The 25,002-nt window shown below is 44.8% G+C and overlaps 1 protein-coding gene across 1 annotated transcript in view; it reads right to left on the reverse strand.

The window, feature by feature from the left end:
• Positions 1–24,721, reverse strand: part of CYFIP2 (cytoplasmic FMR1 interacting protein 2) — a 131,996-nt gene extending 107,275 nt beyond the window's left edge. Inside the window, exons 1-3 of the mRNA XM_032627786.1 lie at positions 24,607–24,721; positions 7,145–7,284; positions 5,306–5,395 (exon numbers count right to left, since the gene is read on the reverse strand). Of these exons, the coding sequence (XP_032483677.1) occupies positions 5,306–5,395; positions 7,145–7,261 (207 nt within the window). The 5' untranslated portion in view covers positions 7,262–7,284; positions 24,607–24,721. The remainder of the gene's footprint in view (positions 1–5,305; positions 5,396–7,144; positions 7,285–24,606) is intronic.
• Positions 24,722–25,002: the final 281 nt, after the last annotated feature.

A 25,002-nucleotide genomic window follows, 5' to 3' on the forward strand; every position in this document is an offset into this window, starting at 1 on the left:
GATAGGTTAAAAAACACAGAGTAATAATTATGAAACTATATTATTGTGTATGGAAAAATATTTTGGTGGGATACATACCACAACTATGAATAGCAAGCTCTCTGTGGGGATGGATAAACAGGGGCTTTCGCTTTTCACATCACACGGTACTACAATGTCTGTTCTTTTATAAGAGCCCACTTTACTATTTCATAAGCAGGAAGACGGTTAAGATTAAGATTTTTAAAAATAATACAGAGCAGATGGCAAAACTAACAACAGCACGAAAAACAAATCTGATGACTCACCTCACCTAGTAAGTGCTTCATGGGAAAGAGCCCTAATCTCAGGGTCCAAATATCTGGGCTGAAATCCCAGCTTCATCACTTAGCCCTTTGGCCTTCAGGAAGTCACTTAACCTAAAACTCTCCATTTAGTCATCTGTTTAATAATAATGTTGTAAATAACAACCTCAGAGAAGTTTATGAGAATTAAATACAATACAAACATACATACACACTAGGTAATCTGTAAAGGGAGTTAAGAGTATTACTAGGGAAAAGATAGTCTGGCAGCTCCTCAAAAAGTTAAACACACAGTTACCATATAACCCAGCAATATAACCCTGCTCTGAGGTATGTATCCAAGAGAAATGAAAGCATATGTGCTCACAGAAACTTCAACACTTGTTCACAGCAACATTATTCTAATAGTCAAAAAAACAGAAACGACCCAACGGGTGAATGGATAAATAAAATGTGGTATAGCCATGAAATGGAATAGTACTCTTCTGTAAAAAGGAATGAAGTACTGATCCATGCTACAACATGGACGAACTTTGAAAACATTATGCTAAATGAAAGAAGCCAGACACAAAAGGCCACCTATTATATGATCCATTTAGATGAACTGTTCAGAATAGACAAATCCATAGAAACAGAAAGTAGATTAGCGGTTGGGGGAGAGCAGAATTGGGAGGGACTGCTAAAGGTTTGGGGGTTTCTTTTTGTGGTGATGGAAATTAGTAGTGATAATTGTATAACACTGTGAATCTACTATTAAAACACTGAATTGTACACTTCAAGTGGTGAATTTTGTTATATGAAAGACGTCTCAAAAAATACTATAAAAAGAGTATTACTAGACCATCTCTTTTGTGAATGTTTGTAGATACAAAAATGAACCTTTACTGATTTTTTAGCCCACACATCATACCTATTTCATAATATCTTCCCAGCACAAGATCAGATTTAATTTGGAGCTTATTACTTTTTAAAGTTTTGTTTTCAACAGCAAATGTCACTGACGAGTCACACTTTCAATTCTTAATTTACAGAACTCTTTAAATCAGTAACATGTTGTGCTTGAGACCACAGAGAACCAAGAATCAAGCCTGTGGGTCTCCTGCTGCCGTTGCTTCAGAGCACGTGTCAGAAAAGGGAAGTGACAGTAATGCATAGGGAACATGTGTCTACTTATCAGCACTAAACTGTCCACTGGCAGGTATATTCCCATTCACTCATCCAGTGAACCTTTCACTGAGCGCTCACGGGTCCCTGGCTTGGTGCTATGTGCTGAAAACAGGCCAGTGAACAAGAATGATGTGGACTCTGCCTTGTGGACAGTTCAGCTGACCATCAGTCAGATCTGTTGTATAATCATGCCTGGAATGTAGAGGTCAGGATGGTGTGTTGGATGGAGCTTCAGGAAACTTGAGTTCTGGTCCTGGCTCTGCTTGGACCCAACTTTTATCTGCACAATGTCATGGTTTTCTCATTTAGAGGCAAAGAGTTGGCCTAAATCACTGGTTCTGAGTCCTGGCTGCACGTTAGTCACCTGGGCAACTTTGAAAACGCCTGATGCCCAGGCTGGGCTCCAATGGAACGGAATCATTATCTCTGGGGGAGGGGCCCAGGCATAAGTGTGTTTTAATGCTCTCCAGGTGATTCCAACGTGCAGCCTAGGTTGACAGCTGTAGGACTAAGGATCTCTCAGGTCCTTTACCTTGATAAGATTCTGTAAGTCCACGATTTAAACCCAATGTGAGTTCAGTTCAAATTTCAGATAGTGACAGACTGTACCTCTCAGCACTTATTTGGACACTCGGCCCCCATCTCACCCCCTAGCAAAGAACCCTTGACTGTTCCTCATAGGTGGTCAATTACATGGTGGTCAATTACTCCTCTTTTCTCTGGCTATCCTGCCCTTTGAGAAATTCACCTTGCCCCAAAGTGGGCAGGAGAAATACAAGAAGATGAACATCTAATGAAGCCTCTTGCTGCTGATAAAGCTACTCTACTGAAAGATTTAGCAAGGTACAAGGAGGAGATTGTTGAGGAAGTGAAGTTTTGGCATTATCCACGAACATCAACGGTACACCCTATCTGAGACCCTGCCTAAAACCATATCAACACTATCCCTGTGTTGGTAGAATAGTGGCCCCAGAAAGATGTCTGCATCCTAATCCCCAGAACCTGTGAAAACAATACCTTACACAGCAAAAGGGACTTTGCAGATGTTATTAAGTTAGCAGCCTTGAGATGGGGAGGTCATCCTGGGGTATCTGGTGGACCCAGTGTAATGGCAAGGGTCCTAATAAGTGAGAGGGAGGTGAGAGAGTCAGACCAGGAGTCGTGAGGATGGAAGCAGAGATTGGAGTGGTGTGACTGCTGGATGCAAGGGGGGCTGAGTCAAGGAATGTGGGCATCTTCTAGAAGCTGGAAAAACAAGGCAACAGATTCTCCTCTAGAGCCTTCAGAAACGAACGCAGGCTTGCCCACACCTTGATTTTAACCCTGTAAGATCCCATGCCAGGCTTCTGACCAAAAAAAAGGTAAGCAAATAACTTTGTGTTGTTTTAGGTCACCGAATCTGTGATAATCTTCTGTTACAGCAGCCATAGAAAACGAATACAATCTGCCTCCAAACTGGCCCTTCCTCTGACTTCCCTATTGGTGTCCCTGACCTGGTATTTCCAGGAAACCTCAGTCAGCATCGTTGTCACTCCCATGGGCCCCAGCACCCAGCACACTGTGAAGCCAGGCGGAGTCAACCTCCAGCGCCTCTTGTATCCATGTCCCCTTAGCCATCCCTCACACCATTGCCCTCATCCGGCCCTTGACACCTCCAGTGTAGATAACTTTAACTATCGCCTCACTCACGCCTCCTTACCACTTGTTCTGCACAAAACTAACAAATGAAACTTATTCCTCAAGTGTATTTCTGTTCACATTTCTCCCATCAATGAAAAATTCCCATTGCTACTGATTTTTGATTAAATGAATTAAAGCCCTCTATTATGGGCTGACTTGTGTCCCCCCTGTGAAATTCATATGTTGAAGCCCTAACCTCAGGACCTCAGAATGTGACTATATTTGGAGACAGGGCCTTTAAAGAGATGATTAAGTTAACATGAGGCCATTAAGGACCCTCATCCAATCTGACAGAATTTGGACACACAGAGAGACACCTTACATGTGCCTGCACAGACAAAAGACCGTGTGAGGACATCGCCAGAAGGCGGCCGTCTGTAAGCCACGGAGTGGCCTCCGGAGAAAGCAACCCTGCTGACACCTTGATATTGGACTTCTGTCTCCAGAACTGGGAGAAAATAAATTTGTTATTTAAGCCACCCAGTCTGTGGTATTTTGTTATGGCAGCTCTATCAAACGAAGACAGCCCCTATGCACTGACCCTTATCTAATTTTTGATAAATACCACCAAGAATTTCCCTATATGTACTTCACAGTCCAAACCCAGGCAGTCTCTGTGCCTTCTGCCTCTGTGCCTTTCCTCATGCTGCTTCCACCAGCCAGATGCTCTCCATCTCATCCCTGACAGATAAAATTCTAATTGTGTGGGACAGCAGAGGTCAGTGGAAAGAGATCAGGGCTGGGAATCTTAAGTCCTGGATTCTAGGTTCAACCTTGTGACTTACTAATTGTGGGATCATGAGCAACCTGCTTATTAACTTCTCTAGGTCTCAGTTTTCTCATCCCTAAAATGGGAATAATGATCTCTTTGCAAGTCACAGGGCTATTATAAGGTTCCAATGATACCACGTATAAGAAAACCTTATATAGTTTAAAGTACCATTTATATATGGTATATATATATATATAACATATATATTATGTATATATAATAACCATATATTATATATATGTGTGTGTGTGTATATATATATATATATATAAAATATGTGGTTATAATGTGTGTGTGTATGTACAGTATACAAGCCTCTACTCAAAACCCACTTCCTTCATCAAGCTTTCTCTGAGCCTCTCAGGGCCCCTTAAAGACTTTGAACTTTCACCATGCCTTTTACCTTTAACTTTGTGTATTTTTATTTGTTTGCAAAGAGCCATCTAGAGCACAGGTTTTGTAGTCAAACAGATTTGGGTTTAGCTCTGCCATTTGTCAGTGGCAAGACCCTGAGTAAGTTACTTAACTCTTCTGGACCTCAGTTTTCCCCACCCATAAAATGAGTATTGTAATAGAACCTTCTTCAAAGGGTTGAGGTGAGGATTAATTAAGACAATGCATTTAAAATATCTGCACGTAAAATGTTCAATAAATGGTAAGCCTGTCTATTTCTACTTGACTCATTGAGAACCAAGACCAGCCCTATCTGTCCTTGCATATCCCCCTCTCCAGCATTTAGCAGGGTCTCTCCAGGTACCAGGTACACAACATTTATTGAATGAATGGGCAGGGAGTGGTGAGACAGGCTTTAGGCTATCGTTGATATAGTGAGAAAGGTCCACTGAGCCACAGGCAGAACCTGTGAATGAGAAATTTGGAATTCTTTAAATGTCAGCGATGCATGAGGATGAAATCAATGAAAGCCCAAGAAGGAAGGGTACCCTCACAGATGGGTCAGACAAAGACCCATCAAACAACGGGTCCCTCTTTGTGAATGATTTAGGCCACCAGTAATGTGTTACTCCAAACCTTTTTTGAGAAACTTTGTGCTTTGGTCAAGGGCCAAAATTCCACACAGCCAGTAATCTATCTATAAAGCATAAAACAAGGCAGGATCTAATCAACTGTTAACCCCCAAAGCTAGAGAAGCTCAGGGAAGTGAACAGTGGGTATAGAGTTCTGCCCCAAAGGTGAGCAGGATTTGCAAGGCTGGAAGATAGGAACAGTGTGCCTCCAGGCGCTGAGAGGGGATGGGTGGGGCATGAGGATGGGCTTGAGGAGATGGATCTGAGGCAGAGTGTTCTTGGAACAGCTGAGCACATGCCCCCGGCAAGAGAAGCTGCCCACAGCCCCGCCCCCACCAGCGGGGGCACGTCTGTCCCTGAAGGTCACAGAGACTTACCATGCTGGAGTGGACTGTAGCCTGCTCAATGTACCTTGCAATGCCTGTGACAAACGCATTCCTGTCCTCGAAGTTTGTGTCAAAGTTAGCCTGCAGGAATTAGAGAACAGGAATACTTGGTGGTTGGAAAACAGGTTCAAGGTGGCTGGGTGTCCAGGGAATAAACCGCTGCCAACAAATGCCCGAGTTCTCTGTGGAAATCTATCCCCACATCACCCTCTCATCTTCCGCCAAGAAATCCCACCCTGAATCCCACTGGGCAGGAGCTGGCTACAGCCAGGGCCTGCATCTGCTTCCCATGGGTCATCAGGTTCACCCAGGGAGCCTCGGAAGTAAAGGCTTAAACCATACAAGCCTAAATAGCTCTTAAAAGTGAAGACGTGTTTTTTTTTTTAGAAAGAAGCAGACTCACAGATATAGAGGAAAAACTAGCGGTTACCAGTGGTGGGCAAAGGGAGGTACAAACTAGTGGATGTAAAGTAGGCTCAAGGTTGTACTGTACAACTCTGGTGGGAATGTAGCCAATATTTTGTAATAACTTTAAAAATTGTATAAAAAAAATTTTTGAAAGATGAAGATATTTAAAACAAAAGTTGAAGAGGTACACTGCTTTGATCCAGCAGTGGCAAAAATACTTGCCCAAGGGTGCAGATACATCCGTACAAGAATAATAACTGCAGTATTTTTTTAAATAAAAATACTGGAAACCATCCAAATATCCATTAACAGCAAAAAGCTAAACAAATAACAGTATATCCATACAATGGGCTCATCTTATAAGTACTATGTGGTGGTTAAATACAGTGTGGTAGCATAGCAGTATTGTCAGGAAAAATACCCATAATAAATTTTAAGTTAAAAAAGCCAAACCATAGAGCAACATAATATAGTGTCATTCTCTTTTGGTTAAAAAAAAAAATTATATATATATACGTGGTAAAAAGGTGTGTGTGTATATATATATAGACACAGTTACAGGGAAATTTTTATTTGTTATAAATACTTTGCTGCATTGCTAATAATAAAAAAGATATTTACGTAATTAAAATTTAATCTGGGTTAGAAAATGTGAATAAACCAAGTGGATGAGTTGAACCTTCAGGCATGTGCATAATAAGTCTAGCCACTGAATGAAATTTAAAATATACTATGCGTTTATATTCGGTCTCATTTAGCAGTCCAAGAACTTTCAAAAGGTCAAATACAGCTAAAAAGCTAAAAATTTCCAATTAACTAATTCTTTCATAACATGGTATACTTGCCCAGCACACCCAGACAGGGTCTATTTGCAAGGATGACTACAGCTGCACGGATGCCCTTCCCACCACGCCCAGGTGGGATCTCGGTTTTGAGCAATCCGATCACGGTTTGTCACAAGCTTGCCTCTCCGGCAAAAGCAAACAACTGTGACTGGCTTCCCGGAGCCATTATCGGCTGTGGGGAGTTGAAGACCTCTTGTCACATACATGAAGGAAAAGTAATTACCCAGGCAGGCTCTAGGGGTTTCTAAATTGCGATATTTAATTCATGAGGTCAGAGCTGCCAAAACCTTGGTCCGTGCTGCAGCAAGAACAGCCGGGAAGGTATTTGGGGTCAGAACGGATCAACAAGCCTTCCCCGAGGGAAGAGAAACAGCCCTGGTGTACATTTACTAGCTTATCTATTGCTTACACTCAGCTCCACCAGCGCAGCAGGGACTCCATCAGCTGATGACCTTTCACCTTCTAGATGCAGGCATCCCACTTCCCTCTGCCTTCAGGGCAAATCCTCTCAGGGGATCCCCAGAATTCCTGATCCCACCCCCCACCATCTGGCCCTGGTGCTCTGGGAGGACTTAACCTGGTACATGATGGAGGAAGGCGGGGGTTCGATGCATGGCTGCTGGTCAGGGAGGGGCAGCTCTTCCAGCAGGTCCACGTTGGACAGGGCATCTTCCAGGGTGACGTGGGTGGTCATGGCGGCAGTTTCTGTTTTCCGCACTGGGGGGGATGGAAGAGAAGGAAACGCAGAGTTTCAGGGGCCTTCCAACACTTCTCCCACGCTCACCCTATCCAGGCTCCTTCCAGAGAACCCGGGGAGTTAAGAAACACGCACCGAGACGGCTTCCACTTGCTACTGCTTCACGTGGTGCCCTCAACCCGTGCCTGATATCTGAGGATCTCTGTACAGTTTACGAAGTACTTTTTTATGTCTATTGCTTTGACTGAGCCTCACCACAACCCTCTGATGGCAGGTGGTCTCATATCCACATAACTGATGGAAAAACAAGGCTCAGAGAAGTTATGTTGACACTCATACAACCACAGTGACCAGGAGCAAAGGACCTCAAATTATGCTTGACGCTAGAACACGGGCCAAAGCCAAAGTCAGCCTCCAGCTTTTGTTATTCAAGAAGATATTTATCAGTTCCACTCTTAAATTATTGCATAACACAAACATCCATGATTGAGAGAGCCAAAGATTATCAGCTTGAAACCAGAGTGTGAAATTAAGCTGGGAGTCAAAGAATTCAGACTCCCAGCAAATTTAAACCTTATTTGCAAAAACATTAGAGCCACTGTCTTCCTTGGCCTGGACATATGGTATGTTTTGTGAGCCACACCAAACAAATCAGCCCAAAATGGACATTTTTGTGTCTCAGGCCCTGGCAGACTACAGTGGGTGTGATGAGAACTTTGCCAGGCAGTGAAGCTGAAGAGGTTCTAAACAGCACCTACCTAACAGGAGCTAACTGCTATTTTAAGAACATCAGCACTGAGCAAAACAGAATACTCATTTTTTAAAGCATACGTGAAACATTTATTAAAAATCATCATGATTTAGAGCATAAAACAAGTTCTCACAAGTTCCCTAAATATGACCTTCTAGAAGTCACATTCACTGACTACAGTGCAATAAACTTAGAAATCAATAATGTAAATTATAGCAAAGAAAAAACTCCGTATCTATGAAAATTTGTAAAAAACATACTGCTAGGTTATTCATAGCTGAAGAGGAATTCAAATAGAAATTGTAAAAATATTTAGAACTGAATGCATTTCATAGGAAATAAGAAAGCAGAATTAAATAACTGAATTTTCCACTCAAAAATCTAAAAAAGGATAAAATCAACCCCCAAAAATGAGAATGCAGGGATTACTAATTACAAAAGGAGAAATAAATGAAGCAAAAAACAGCAAAACAAAACAAATAGTAGACTAGGTGAACAGAAAACTGAGTTTTAAAAAAAGGTTAATAACATAATAATAAGGAGTGCAGCAACTTCTAACCCTTTAGCATATTCGAATGAGGAAACACGGAGAAGGCTGCGGTGCTCCGGAGAGCGCCCTCCCTCCCTCCCTCCCCATCCCTAATCCCCATCCCTAATCCCAGTGGAAGCCTGAGACCTGCTTCAGGGCTGGAGTCTCAGAGTGTCAGAGAATTTGCCTCACTCATTAGGAAATGTGGTGTCAGAGGCCAGGGCAGAAAAGGACCAGCGACAGCAGAGCTGGGCCCAGGCTGTGAAGGGCTGACACAGTTGCAGAGTGCACCCCACGCAGGCTGCCCCTGTGTCTCCTTTAGGCCCGGCTGGGAGGGCAGATGGGGCTGAGCTGCTGACTACCGCTTCACACTTCACTAAGTTCTCAACTCACCTCCCTGTCACACGCTATGGCAACAGTGAAGGCCACATCCAATGAGGGCACGGGGTGGGGGGGGGGGGCGGCGGGGGTTTGGCACTCAGAGGTGACTGCCTCCTCTGCCCTCTGCAGGTGCCTCGCCTCACAGGGGTGGTTTCAGGCCCTCTCCACACCTATGCTGCTTCCTCTGCTCTCTTCTCTGCCTGAATTCTAAATGTGGCATTCAGTTCTACAGGCAAAACCATTTGCCAATCCACAGAAAAGATTGTCTTCTTAGTACATTAATGTTAAGTCCATTTTGCAGGAAGGGTTAATGACTGTCCAGGGCATAATGATCTGTAAGCTCCAAAGCCCTAATAATTCTCTTCGTTACTTCAAATAATAATAAACCTAACATTTTAAAGCCATTACTCTGTGTCACTCTGCCAAGCACTCAGCTATTTTAATCTTGCATCAACCTTATAAAGGTAAGTACTATGATGATTCCCGTTTTACAGATGAGCAAACAGAAGCTCAGAATTTAGGTCACTTTACAAGGTCAAGGGCTGGCAAGTGCTGGAGCTGGGCTTGGAACCTAGGTTTGAAAGGCCTGGAGGAGGGAGGGAGACGCAAGAGGGAAGAGATATGGGAACGTGTGTATATGTATAGCTGATTCACTTTGTTATAGAGCAGAAACTAACACACCATTGTAAAGCAATTATACTCCAATAAAGATGTTAAAAATAAATGAATAAAATTAAAAAAAAAAGGCCTAGAAGCGACTATTTATCTATGACTACCAGGGCTGTGTCAAAGGAACCCAGGGGCCAAATTGAGGCAGCCTCCATTGGCCAAAGATGGGGTGATCTGAGCACCAGTTAGCACAACTCAAGGGACTTGAAACAATATCAGATATATGTGAATCCATGAGATCGTAAAGACACTTAACAAAAACTTGGTTTTACGCCTTTGTTACTGCTGGAGGATGCCTGTGAACCAACTTTTACATTGAAAGTCAATAAATAAAAGGAAAGAAGCAAACACTGAACCAATCTTTCCTATACCAACTGTACAACTGGATAAATGAATTGCAGGAGAGAGAGATGCTTCTCTTTATAAAGGTATTTCTTTTTTTCCCCCAGAAATATTCACAGAATTAAAATATCCCTAGTTTCCAACCCCTAGTGAACAAATGGATGTAGGCACTGATCACCAACTGCTGCTAACATCACTACACGAGGGACAACCAGATATTATGTGCCTCCTGATGGAAAAACACACCATCATCTTACAAAGAGTGCTGAACTCAAAACAAAATATCTGAATCCAATCAAGCCCTTGATACAATCTAACAGGAAATACAGAGGACAGAACATGTTAAAACACACCACGGTGCGGTACTCAGTAAAATACAATCTATGGGAAAGTCTGCTGGACAAATGGCTGAGTATCTTTAACAAATAAAGTGCAAGGGGAAAAAAAAAAGAGATGGAGGGGGAAGTTACAGATGATAAGAGACTTAGACTATCACATGGTTTTACCTCATTTGGATCTTATTTCAAACAAACCACCATAAAGATGAAATTGTAACATATATGAGAAAACAGGAAAATTTCTCTGGCTAGTTACTGACTCGATATTTGACAATATTAAGGAAACTGTTATTATTTTTTAGATGTGACAACAATATTGAGGTTATATTTTAAAATAGTCCTTATCTTCGACAAATACCTACAAAATATGGATGAAAGGATACAGGGGTTTGCTTCCAATTCGTATTAGATGGGGGAAGAGTGAGAAATAAATGAGGCAAAATCAGCTAAAGTTAATAACTGTTGGGCTTCCCAGGTGGCGCAGTGGTTGAGAGTACGCCTGCTGATGCAGGGAACACGGGTTCGTGCCCCAGTCTGGGAAGATCCCACATGCCGCGGAAGGGCTGAGCCTGTAAGCCATGGCCGCTGGGCCTGCGCGTCCGGAGCCTGTGCTCCGCAACGGGAGAGGCCACAACAGTGAGAGGCCCGCGTACCGCAAAAAAAAAAAAAAGTCAATCCCGTGTGATGCTTACACACAGAGATTTATAATAATTTTTTATCCAATTTTATGTTACTTTTATCTTTGGCCATGCCACGCAGCATGTGGGATCTTAGTTCCCCGACCAGGGCTTGAACCTGGGCCCCCTGCAATGGAAGCTCGGAGTCTTAACCTCTGAACCGCCAGGGAAGTCCCTCCAATTTTAAATAGGTCAGAAATGTTCCATAAAAACTCCCAGCTCAATGTATACAATCCCAGTTCTAATCTGTCTTCCCTTCCTTCATCTTCCCTGACTCCTACTTTTGATCTTTACCTTCTCCTTCCTCCTATAACCTGGGTTTCTTCTAAGCTTCTCAGATTCTAAAACACTCATTTACCAGAATAACCCTTAAGATTTTCCCCTTTAACACAATAATACTCCCGTCCTTCCCTTGATCAGAATCAGTAAGTGAACGACCTACAGAGCCAAAAAATTAGGAGTCTTTATTTCCATTACAAATACAGCTTCTCTAATGGATTTCTCTGTTTCTTTGCAGATCATTCACTGCCTAAGGGAGAAGGAAATCAGACATTTTTAGCCCAAGTGCTAGAAGTCACTGCCAACTCCACATCAGTCAGAAAGAAAAAACATTCCGGAAATTTTATCAGAGGTATACATGAAAAGAAGTACTTCTTTTCCAGCGCCAATGTCCTGCCTGTTATGCAATCTTCCAAAGGAGGAGAATTCTTAATATTGAGTCTACGACCACGTGGTCATTTTGTCACTTTGCAAGAGAAATTAATAAAATATTAAAAAAACTAACACTGTTCTGGGAGCACCATTTACCAGACACAGCTGCAACCTGCACTGTGGGGCATTCATGGCAGATTTAAATTCAGCATCTTCATAACAAACGGAAACTCAGGGGCCTGGTTTCACCGAGTAGTAATAACACCGGGCTCGCGGGCAATCTGCTTCTGAGAAGGTCCTGTAGGCCCCGTGCCCGACCCCCTCCACCCCTCCACCCCTCCACCCCCCCACTGAGATGACTGACAGATCCTGAACAAGAAGCAAGGGGCCTCACAGACGCAGGATGGGCACTAAGAGAGGGAATGCAGGTTGCTATTCTCTAAGCAAAAGATCTGCATTGTTATTTTCTGACTGACTTTCTGGGAGAAAAACGAAAAAAGTCAGAAGGTTTAATGACATGGAAAACTAGGCTAAGTATGGTGGGTAAGCTCGAGTTCTGTGTTCATATCCGCCATCTGTTACTTCCTAGCTGCATAACCATAAGTATGTTCCTTAACCTCTCTGAGCCTCCGTTTCCTTATCTGTAAAAGGGCGATGATTAATAATAGTCCCTGCCCTCAGTGATTTATTATGAGGATTATATAACATTACAGCACGTGAAATGCTCAGCCCAACAGCAGGCACACAGCAAGCACTCGGGAAATATTAGCTAGTCGGATGGCCTCTGTTTAAGAGAGCGAATGGATGAATTAAACATTGCAACAACTCTCCTACACAAGAGGAAGGCATCAGAAATATTACACTAATTCTTAACTCTACAGATCTTTCATTTTGATTTCTTCAATCATAACACCCTTGCAGGCTCGAGGGGACAGGTGTTATTTTTGCTGTTTTTCTAGGGAGGACACACTGTTGCTAAGAAATGAAAACGTTCATTCACGGTCACATGGTCACTACTAGTGACTGAGTTAGGGCAGAAATGGGATATCTCGACTCCCAATTCTAAGCCCTTTCTTCTAAACTGCACCACTTTTATACCTTTTTGAAAGGTACCAAGCACTTTACTTTCTCTTTTTTTCCAACTTGGCTGCCTTTTCCTTCCTCTGAAGAGTAAGACTCTGTCAAGCCATAAAGATTAGGTAACTGTCACCTTTGGGTTTCATGAGAGCCCAAGAAATATTCTCCTTGTCTGTAAATCTCTCCAGCTAGAAAGCAACTAAAACAAATAACTAAAAATAAAGTTAAAAAAAATAAATGCATATGTATATCTGCAAATAAAAAATATATAAGTAAATAAATATATAAAAATAAATATAAGGGAAGCTTAGACTGTCCCCCTCAAAAAAAACATTTGAAGCAGCATTTGACTGAGCAAGGAAAAAATTCCAAAGTACTGCTACTTCCTCTTCGCATACCAGGTCAAATGCTGCTCATTGATAACGTCTCTATTTCTCAGAGTCCACAGGTAGCCTCAGAATTCTTCTTGTGAAATACAAAACTCCAAGTGGCCACTAGCACTCAATCTGAGTTTGCCCACAAAATAAAATATATGTTGCCCCCAAACCAGAGCAGAACGACGCGTGCATGTGCAAGCTCCCTGAAGCCAGAGACCATTTCTTACCCATCACTGAAAACCTTGGAGACCTCAGTAGGGTGCCAAGGAAAGATGAGGCACCGAAGAAGTACTAGATGGATGAAAGAATGCATGAACATACCTGAATTCCCCGACAACACGGGAGGAAAGAGATGACTTAGCATGTCCTCATTTCTAGCTTCCCATTCCTTCTCCTTCATTATTAATAACATAATTTAAATCAATACAGAATATGCAGTCACATCCATAAACTGCCTGTACAATTATTTACTTAGTATTTTTTCTAAATAGACTTTTTGTTTCCACTTTATAAATATATTTTAGAAGAAAGCTTTATATCATAATCACTAATAGAGAAGCAGAGGGAAACTACAAAAAATAAAAAACAATGAGAACAAACACAGGTCTGAGTGTCATGTGAAAATCATCTCACGTCCACCATTGATATGCTCACTAGAGGTGGTTTAGTGTGGTAGTGAACTAGAGTCCTGACTGCCGCTACCTGGCTGTGTGACCTTGGGAAGATGGCATAATGTTTCTGAGCCTCACGTGCTTCATTTTTATATGAAGAATAATAATAGTTCCTACCTCATATGCTTTGAAAACTGAGTTATCCCATGTAAAAATAGTAGTTGGTAGGTAAAAAGTGCATCATAAATGTTAGTCCCCCCAACAAAATCTAAATCCAGCAACACATAAAAAGGATTATACACCAAGACCAAGTGAAATTCACCCTGGAATGTAAGACTGGTTTAACATTAACATCCAAAAATCAATGAATGTGATAAGCCATATCAATGCAATAAACGACAAATCCCACAGGATCATCTCAACACATACAGAAAAAGCATTTTACAAAACTCACACTCCTTCATAATAAAAACACTCAGCCAACTAGGAACAGAAGGTAACTTTCTCAACCTGATAAAGGGCAGCTACAAAAACAGCTACAGCCAACATCAGACTTAATGATGAAAGATTAAATGCTTTCCCCCAGGATTAGGAAGAAGATGAAGAGCTCCACTCTCTCCATTTCTATTCAACATTGTGCTGGAGGCTCTAGCCAGGATATCAGAACAATTAGGAAAGGCAATGAAATAAATGATGTCCACATTAGAAAGGAAGAAGTAAAATTATCTCTATTTGAAGATGATATGACCTTGTATGTAGAAAATCCAAAAATATCCACTAGAAAACTATTAGAATGAATAAACACGTCCAGCAAAGTTGCAGGATATAAGAATATAAGGAAAATCAATTCTATCTCTATTCATTAGCAATGCTCAATATAAAAATGAAATTAGGAAAGCAACTCTATATACCATAGCGTCAAAAATAATACAATACTTAGGAATAAATATAGCAAAAAGAATTGTAAAATGTATACTCTGAAAACTGTAGAAGACTGTTGAAAAAATGAAAGACAACCCAAATAAATGAAAAGATATCCCATTTTCATAGATTGGAAGACTTACACTGTTAAAATGGCAACGCTTCCCAAACTGATATAAATCCAACGTAATCCCTATTCAAATCCCAGCTGGCTTCTGTGCAGAAATTGACAAACTGATCCTAAAATTCATATGGAAATTCAAGGGACCCACCTAGAATAGCCAAAACAATCTTGAAAAAGAACAAAATTGGACGATGCACAGTTCTTGATGTAAAAATTTACTACAAAGCTATAGTAATCAAACAGTGTGGTGCTGGCATAAGGACAGAAATATAGATCAATGGAACAGAATTAAGAATCCAAAGATAACATTTATGGTCAACTGATTTGTTGACAAGGTTGCCAAGACAATTCAATGGGGAAAAAATACTCTTTTCAACAAATGGTTTTGGGACAGCTGGACATCCACATGCCAAACAATGAAGTTTAACCTCTACCTCACACCATATAACGAATTAACTCAAAATGGATCAAAGACCTAAATGTAATACCTAAAACTATAAAACTCTTAGGAAAAAAACACAGGAGTAAACACTTGTGACTTTGGAATATGTAATGACACCAAAAGCACAAACAATGAAATAAAAATAGATAAAACTACCCATCATCAAAACTAAATTTAAAACTTTTGTACTTCAAGAGACATCATCAAAAAAGTGAAAAGAGGGAATTCCCTGGAGGTCCAGTGGTTAGGACTTAGCGCTTTCACTGCTGGGGACCAGGTTCGATCCCAGGTTGGGGAGCTAAGATCCCACAAGCTGTGCAGTATGGCCAAAAAAAAAAAAAAAAAAGTGAAAAGACAATCCACAGAATGGGAGAAAATATTTGGAAATCATATATCTGCTAAACGTGGAGAATATATAAAGAACTCTTAAAATTCAATAATAAAAAGACAACCCAATTTTAAAAATAGGCAAAGGATCTGAACAGACTTTTCTCCAAAGAAGATATACAAATGGCTGATAATCACATTAAAAGATGATTATTATTCCTAGTTATTAGGGAAATGCAAATCAAAATCACAACGAGCTATTACTTCACATCTATTAAAATGGCTATAAGCAAAAAGACAGGTAAGTACAAGTGTTGGTGAGGGTTTGAAATTGGAACCCCCATTCATTGCTGGTAGGAATGTAATAGTACAGCCACTTTGATAAACAGTACGGCAGTTCCTCACGTTTAAAAAAAATTCTTTTTTAATTTTATTTATTTTTGGCTGCATTGGGTCTTTGTGGCTGCACTCAGGCTTTCTCTAGTTGCAGCGAGTGGGGGCTACTCTTCGTTGCAGTGCGCGGGCTTCTCATTGCAGTAGCTTCTCTTGTTGCGGAGCACGGGCTCTAGGCGCATGGGCTTCAGTAAGTGTGGCACACAGGCTCAGTAGTTGTGGCTCGCAGGCTCTAGAGCACAGGCTCAGCAGTTACGGCGCATGGGCTTAGTTGCTCTGCGGCATGTGGGATCTTCCTGGACCAGGGATCGAACCCGTGTCCCCTGCATTGGCAGGCGGATACTTAACCTCTGTGCCACCAGGGAAGTCCCTCCTTACATTTTTGTTTTTGTTTTTTTTTTTGCGGTACGCGGGCCTCTCACTGTTGTGGCCTCTCCCACTGCCGAGCACAGGCTCTGGACGCGCAGGCTCAGCAGCCATGGCTCACGGGCCCAGCCGCTCCGCGGCATGTGGGATCTTCCTAGACCAGGGCACAAACCCGTGTCCCCTGCATCGGCAGGCAGACTCTCAACCACTGCGCCACCAGGGAAGCCCCCTCCTCACGTTTTTAAACACAGAGTTACCATAAGACCCAGCAATTCCACTCCTAGGTATATGCCTAAGAAAACTAAAAATATATATTCACAAAAAAACTTGTTCATGAATGCTCATAGTAGCATTATTTGTAATAGACAAAAAGGGGAAACAAGTCAAATATCCATCAACGGATGAACAGATGAATAAAAAATGGTATATCCATACCATGGAATATTACTCAGCCACAAAAAGGAATGAATTATGGATACATGCTACCATGTAGATTAACTCTGGAAATAATAAATTATGTTAAGTGAAAGAAGCATAACATACCTTTTAAAGGAAATGCCCAAAATAGGCAAATCTATAGAGATATAAGGTTGATTAGTAATTGCCTAGCCTCAGGGTAGCGATTGAGGGAAATAGGTGGGGTTGCTAAAGGGTATGAGGTTTCTTTCTGGGGTGATGAAAATGTTATGGAAATTAATCGTGATGATGGTTGCACACCTCTGCGAATATACTAAAAGTCACTGAGCTATATGCTTTAAATGGGTGAATTGTACAATATGTGAACTATATCTCAATAAAGCTTTTACCAAAAAATGTTAGTATTTGTATGACCACTTTTGGGGAACTTTGGGTATATGTAACATAAGCGGGAGTGGGTCAAAGAGAGCTGGAGCTGGGGCAGGAGCTTGGGGAGTCTGGGGAGTACGATGCTGCCCCTACACGCAGAGACTGTGCTGAATGAAAATGAACAGGGAAGAAAAAGCAAGAGATGCAGCCACACTACCCCAGGGAGCAGCCCCTAGACCGCAGGGTGGGCGGACCACCATGAGGCAGGGCCTGAACCAGGCCCATCCTCGGCCTGTTTCTGTGGCACTGCCACCTGCCAGCGCCTGGGGTTGCCCCGCCCACCAGGAGAGATTCCTCAGACATACAAATCTCTGAGGTGGGCTGATGGGCTTTGAGGTTTAGAATGAGGACAAGATGGGTCTCTAGCCTCCTACCTGAGCTCTCTTTTTACTATAAGGACACTGAGGTCGAGACACGAGAGGACTTGGGCAGGGTCCCTTGGCTAGTTCGGGGCTGAGCTGGGCTAACACTGCAACTTCCTGGGAAGACAAGGGGACCTGACACAATAACTGATATGACAGTGCCGCAAAAGAAAAAGAGGAATATTAAAAAGAAGGAAGGGAGGGAGGGAAGGAGGGAGGAAGAATTCTGCAGTAAAACAAAAATCCATTTAAGAAAGGAAACACTACAATCAAAGGACATTACTTGGTTCTCTCGTGGTCATCATTTACACGTCTCAATAAGGTAGATGCTTTAAACATGATTTGGGTTAAAACAGAGCTCTTACTATATTGGGAGATGAGGGCAGGGGAGACGGGGATGGTGTCAGAGGGCGAAATCTTCATCCATCACAGCAGGAAGTGAACAGATGACACACAGAATAGATAAATCAAGAAACAGCAGCATAAGCATATCGTTTAGAGATCTGGAGGCAACTACTGGAAGAAATGGTAAGTTAAAAGCAGCAGCCTCTGGGGGAGGTGGGCACTGGATACTTGTTTTTCACTGTGAGTCTTTCAATACTATTTGATTATTTTAAGCATGTGCGGGTATTGCTTTGATCAAGAATTTAAAATTTACTTTAAAAGACAACAACTCAAGGCTTCCTTGCTGGCAGTCAGACAGCTGGCCAGTCCACTGCTCTGTCTCAGGCAGCCTTTGCTATGTAAGTCCCTCCCTGTGGGGCTTCTAGGTCCAGAGGCCCCATCACTTGCAGCCTCTCTCCACACAGGGGGCCTGAGGTCACAGCAGAGAAGTCCAAGTCAGCCTCGACTTGGGTCTCTGGAGAAGGCCTACCCTCCTGTTTGTTTACAGCAAAGAAAAAGATCCTGGCGGGGCTAAAGGGCTTGCCACTCCATTTGCCGTTTCACTCAGCTGCTTCCTGTGTTGCCAGGGTTGAGGAGGCATTTCCCTTGACAACCCAATCCAGCAGATCCCACCCTCTTGGGAGGGGAGGTCATGCCACAGAAGGCAGCTTGCTGATTTGCTCCCGCTGGGGCCTGTGACAGGGCACCACAGGAGGGGCAGCAACGTGACTCGTATCTGGGGAGAGAAGCTGCCTTTCAGAGGCACCTGCTAAAACTCAGAAAGGGAAGCCATTCCATATGCTGTGGAAACAAAGAGCGAGACTTCAGTTCGACCACCAGCTCGGGGCATGCAAACCTCAGCTTCATGGATGTGAAGGTGCAACTCGAATGTGGCTCAGCCTGAAGACTGACATAGGCCCTCAAACCACACTTTCCCTCACTCTAAAAGGGCAATTTCTCTGTCTGTAAAATATGAAGGCTGGTCTAGTAGCGCTTCTCAACCACGATGGCAAAACCTCTGTTGCGAAGGTTATTGCGGCAACTTGTCCCAGTAACAGTTTGACTAGTGAGGTTTGCAAACAAGGTGCTCTTTATTATGTGTGAGGGAGGGTTCAAAGTCCTCCCATGGTATCATTGTTTGCATGTTCATCTCTTTTCTTGAGTGGGAGAAAATGGGGTAGAGCTGGGGAGGGGAATGGCTGCTCGGTGTGATGTACTGAGTATGTTGACACTGTCCATCAAATGTACTTAGGAAAAAACAAAAGCAGACCCCAAAACAACTAGTTAGGAATCACTGAACTTGAACCTCTCAGAGTCATTCCAACTCAAAAGCAAATGACTGTGACTATAAATGGGACACTCCATCCAAAGGACGTCCTTCAAGACTATGCTTCCCAACACAACCTGTCCACTGTGGCAAGAGTACTTACGGTGCCATAAACCTGCCCATGGACATTCTTGCCTTGTGCCTTTGCTCAAACTCTCTCTGCTCCCTAGTGGACTGTCCTCTCCCCTTCTCACATCCTACCTTTGACCACTGTCAAGGCCCGATTCAAGACACGCCCCCTCCATGAAGGTCTGACCAGCCAAACTCCACCACAACCTTCATTTCTTGGATTCCCATAGCACTCACAGTCTGGAGTCCATAATTTCCTATTGCATTATAAACTGCTTTATATTTTACTAATTCTTTGCACCACCAAAAATGACAAGGATAACTGTCATCTTTTGGGGGGTCTGACCCATAGCAACTAGCACAGAGCTGGGCACATCCTAGGCATGACTTGCTTAATTAACACTTCATGAACTATTTGTTGAATACAAGAGCCAATGGCCAAAATTCATGTCTTCTGATTAAAAAAAAAAAATTAAAACATCATGGTCCCCTAAGGTACCATATCTAAGTCAGCCTTATTACTGTAAGAATCTGAAGAGATATATTTAGAAAATTCTCCTGTCATACAGTTTCCACCTCAACAAATAAAAAACAGAATTTCATTTTTCTTCCTCATATGAAGGTATAGCATACTTGGAGGTTGATGGCTGACCCTGAGTTTTGAATTCTTGTCTCACCATTCATACCTTGCCTGAATCGTTCTTAAGCCATCACAATTTAAAAGCACAAATAGAAAGTCATTCTCAGGTATCCCTTCACTTAACACTGAGTTACTGAGTGTCTTCTATGAGGGTCAGCCCTGCAGATTCTCTTTGATCTCAGCTGGGCCTTCAGTAAAGTTAGACAATGCTCTCATTCATCCCCATTTGATTTCTTATTCCACCCACAAAGACAGCTGTTCCAAATCTCCAGACATCTCCCACACTTTCCTAACCAGTCCACCACCTTTAACTTCTGCAGAGGACCTCATCTCCTGCCTTATTTAGAAGACAGAGACCACACACCATGGACACACTAAACGTCTCTCTGTTCCACGAAGAGATGAACGTCTGAGGACCACTACCCTAAGATGGCCTAATGATAATGGAAACACAAAATCAAAAGACCTATTGATAAGTCATCGTTGGGTCTTTATCGGGCAGCTCTCCGGGTCATGTTTACTTTCCTCTCTGCTTGTACTGTTCCTGAGTTGCTGCAAGTCTATCAAAATGCCACTCAGCCAGAATGATCCCTGCAAGAAATTCCGCCTGAACCCAAACTCTGCCTTCTCAAAACAATTTCTTTCAAGAATTTGCACCCAATTTGTTTTTGCCTCTGTGGCCAGGGTCCAAGAAGTATGGCTTGAATGGTAGTCCTTTGAGGCACATCACACACAGTGCTTAGCATAGTGGCCATGGCTAGGCAGCCAGTACCCAACATCTTTGCATCCTGGGAGGCGTCCCACACGCACTGACCGAATTCTGAGGTGTCTTTGTACAGACAAGACCATCCAGGGTCCTTGACAGAATCTGTGAATCACAAAGTGCCTTTCAGTTTCCCTTTCAGTTGGCTCAGTGGTGCAGAGAGACCACAGATTTGTCTTCTTAAGTTGACACACAGTATATAATTAATAAATTGTTCCTTTAGGAATGGAGGGCAGCCATCCAAAGGAGCCATACATTCGGGAACCTCCTTCTCTCCTCTGTTTCCAGGGCCTTTTCTTCTCAGCCTGAAGTTTACAAACATTATCTCATCCACAGGCTCCTGTGGCCAACAGGTAGGTAACAAGCTGCGCAGGCTGCTTTCGGTTCCCCAATTTTCAAAGTCAGAGAGGTAGTGGCTGATTTAAAGGCACACAGCAAGTCAGGAATAAATCTTGTGTCCAAAGACCACAGTACTGCTTTGTCCGCAGGGGGAAGCGAAGCAAGCCTTCAACATTTTTGGTTGGGTTGCAAAATGCTGAATGTACACAGAGGAAGAGGTCCTTCCCGATCTGTGTTGAAATGTGAGAACTACCTCTGGGCTTCCGCTGGGCATATTCCCTCCCCCTTCTCTCTTCCTACTGCAGCTGTATCCACCTTCAGTGTGCTACTCAGGAGTACTTCCCAGCTGAGGCCCTTGCTGACACCACAGCTTACCACGCTTTCTTTGGCTACCTTCTGCAGGTCAACCTGGGGCTGGGTTCCTTGGTCACAGAGACCAACTCCCCCTGGGGAAAGCAAAATCCAGGAAGGCTCTGGAGGTAGAAGAGTTGGTAAGAACTCGGGGTTGATGACACCTCCTCCCCCAAACTGGGACTCCTCTTAGCAGGGATCAAACTAACCCTCCTCATCCCCAGCAATGAAGACTTACACCAGCCAACTCGCAGGTGTGCTGTTCTTGGACATGGCCACCAGCAATGAGGTGTCTGCTGAGTGACCAGGGCGGAACCTTCACTGTGGGAGGCCTTCTAAGGTCACTGAATCCTTTAGCAGAGTCAACAATGACAACAATAAAAGATCTGTGTTCTTAAATTGACACACAATATATAATGTGGCATGAGCCACATTCTTAATGATTATGTAATTAATACATTATAATGATAAACATATAAATATTATAGTACTATGTGCTAGACACTCTACATAGCATTTGCATGCATCCCTTGTTTACTAGAGCATCCAATTAAGTACCAGCTCCTTCCCCATCATTGCGGGCACACCGTGTCACTGCCCGAGGTGACAGTATGCTCTACCCTCTTGCCCCACCTCCACTACTAATGCAGGATCCATCCTCTGGACCCTAGGCTTAGCTTTGCTCCTCAGAACAATAAGACCAAAGGCCTTTTACAAGGGCTCCAATGAGGTGACTGATGCCTGGTTTCGTCAACTGCAAGTGAATAATTAATACTTGCCAGTAAAGAAATAGACTCATTGTTACAGTGGCCACATGGAGGCTATAAAAGGCCATTTTGTGCAGCTCTTGGTGGAACCCTGGGGCCAACAGCGGCCAAAAGAAACCTCTTTGAGAGTGTAGGCTGATCCTCAAACATGGAGACTGGAGCTCGGCACTGTTTTCCAGGAGTGCGGTTCCCAATGTCAATTAGCTTGTTGCCTATTCATCACCTAATTCGGCTTGCTGATCAATGACAGCAGCGGAGGCCCACTGAATGTCCGAGAGGGCATGATATATCACAGGGGACATGCACTGTTCCCCCGAGACCCTTTTCCAGTTTTTAAATTCTTGCCTACTGTCTTCTCTGGGCCAGCCTCTGATTTGATTGGAGTAAAACTCTCCGATCCTGGTGGATTTTACACCCTACTATTGGCCTAATACCTAAAATGAGTTTTTCCTTTTCCATTACTAGCAGGGACTGAATAAGGCAGGCTTGGGTGCCTGCAGAACCAGTCAGAACTGGCCAGGAAATATAATAAAGAAGCTTAGTGAGCAGAGCGCTAATGCCCGCAGCCAGAGGCTCAGCCTGCAGAGCTAGCCAGAGGGACTGGCTTTGTGAGCAATAACACACTCTCCTTGTGGCCTCGGAGCTGCCCTGGCAGATGGTAGCCAGTGCCAACAAGTAACTCTCTATAGGAAAGTTTCACCTCCTCCAAGTGTACACTGGGTGCTCCACAATACCCTCTAGTGACAGTAACCCCTGACCAGTTACACACACACACACACACACACACACACACACACACACACACACACACTACTTCTATGGTATTTTTGCTCTTAGGGCTGAAGCTGCCCCTGCAGCCAGCAGAGCTGACAGCTGCTAAATGTTGTCATTTCATCAAGCTGTTCCCCAAAATTGCTACCCAGCTCCCCACTCCCACTTCCAGCTCACTGCCTGAAATTCCACCATTAGAGATATCAAATATTATTTACTTAAAGCGTTGTTTCCCATTAAAATGCCTCTAAGCCTCTGTTTCCTTTCTGGTCAGATGACTCCTAAAACACCTCCTGGGTCTAATGGGAGATTCTTGTGTATTTAGCTCTTGAGAATAAATGTGTTCACTGGCTCCTTTCTTGAAAACAATTTTTGACACAGGAGAATGGGTGGGGGGATGGTGGAGCACAGGACAGTGTATGGAACTGGAGGTGGGCAGTCTCAGGGAGGGTCACAGAGAAGGAAGGTCTGATGGTGGAGAAAACAACCTTCAAGGCCTTCACCATCCTGCCAGGGATGTGAACCTAGATTTTTGCCCTCCAACATCTGTGATCGCATGGTTGCCAGAATGGCTTGCAACAGGGCCTGTGCCCCAAAGTAACGTAAGCCACCCCCTGCCCTAAAGGGGACACAGGCAGGGGGTGCCCAGGAGCTGGCAAGAAAAGATACTTGTCCCCTTCTTGGCCTGGCTGTAAGAGCCCATCAGCCCTTGGTGAGTCTTTCTGCTGTGCTGGGGAAACTAGGCAAGCAGAGGTCAAATTCCCTGGGCTGGGGAGGGCACCTGGGCAGTCCCAGCGTCCTTCTCTGCCAGGTTCTCAATAAAACCATACTCCTCTCGGACCATGCTTCCCGCCGCCGTCCCCACTGGCACACGGAGTGCACGCCCTTCTCTTCCTTTTTAGACGGTGTATACCCATGGTGGGGGAGGGCTGCCCTGAAAAGCAGAAGCCTACTACTGACAGGTAGGCATCTTCCCGATTGTTCAGAGCTCATGAAAACCCAACCTTTCCCCCAGGAGTCAGCCCACTCATCTCCTTTCCCCTACCTCCTCCCCCGCCCCCAGACAGCCGGGAGGGAGGGCGAGCTAGGCCGGAAGGTTTCAAAGCAGGTCAGGCGTGCCTCCTCTCTCATTAAAGCCCCCACCCCCAAACGCCGCCTCTTCGCCCCTCGCCCCACCCATCTCACGTTCACTGAAGGGCTCTGTGTGCCCGAGGCGGCAGCCAGGCGGGCCCAGGCGGTTCTTGCTGGCCCTGCGGGAGGCGATGGTAGCCGGAACGGCAGAGGCGGCGGCCGGCGCTCTGCAGTACCTGAGCGCGGGGAGACCGCCACCACCGCCGCCGCCGCCGCCGCCGCCGCCGCCGGGGTCGCGGCCGCTGCAGGTGTCTCCGATGCTCGTGATGAGCGCCGCTTCCTCCCCGGCCGGCGACTCCGGCCCAGGCCGCGCACCTGCTGCTGCTGCCACAGCCGCCGCGCCCCAGCTCCGCCGTGCGTCGGCGTCTCCCGCAGGGGGTACGCGCCGCGGGGCCCAGGGTGGGCCGGAGGGGGCAGGGAGCTGTTCCGGGCCGGAGGCCCAGCCTCCGGGGGCTTCGGCGGCCCCCAGGCCGCGCTAGCCCAGCCGCCGTGCTGAGCACACCCCCGGGGCTGGGAGAAGAGGTGCCGGCCCCTCGAGCATTCTTACGGCCGCGTCGCCATCCCCAGCAGCATCCCAGTCCCCACGCCGGCCCCAAGGCCTGCCAGCACCGCTTACCTGGGTCTGCGGCAGGTCTAGGGAAGCGGCCCGAGGCTACTGCGGTGGCCCGCGCCGGGGCGCAGGATGCTCTGCCCGGCTCCGCTCCGCTGCGGCCGCGCTGGGCCCCGCCCTCGGCCCCGCCCCTCCACCCGCCGCAGCTCCTCCTCCGCCCCCGGTGTCCCGCCCCTTCGCCGTTGCGGCTGTCACACAAAGAGCAGGAAATGGCTGCGGCCAGGGTCTCTGGGCGCGCCCCTCTGCGCGGCCGGCGCGTCCCGGACCTGCAACCCGGGCTCCCGCCCCGGGAGAGCCAGCCGCGCCGCTTAGGGAGAACTTGTCCCCAGGACCCCTCAGGCCTGGGAACCACACCTGCAGCAGTAGGAGGACTGAAGATTTGGGCTCCTTTCGGACCTCATT

The sequence above is a fragment of the Phocoena sinus genome, chromosome 3, assembly GCF_008692025.1.
Source record: "Phocoena sinus isolate mPhoSin1 chromosome 3, mPhoSin1.pri, whole genome shotgun sequence".
NCBI classification, from domain to species: Eukaryota; Metazoa; Chordata; class Mammalia; order Artiodactyla; family Phocoenidae; genus Phocoena; species Phocoena sinus.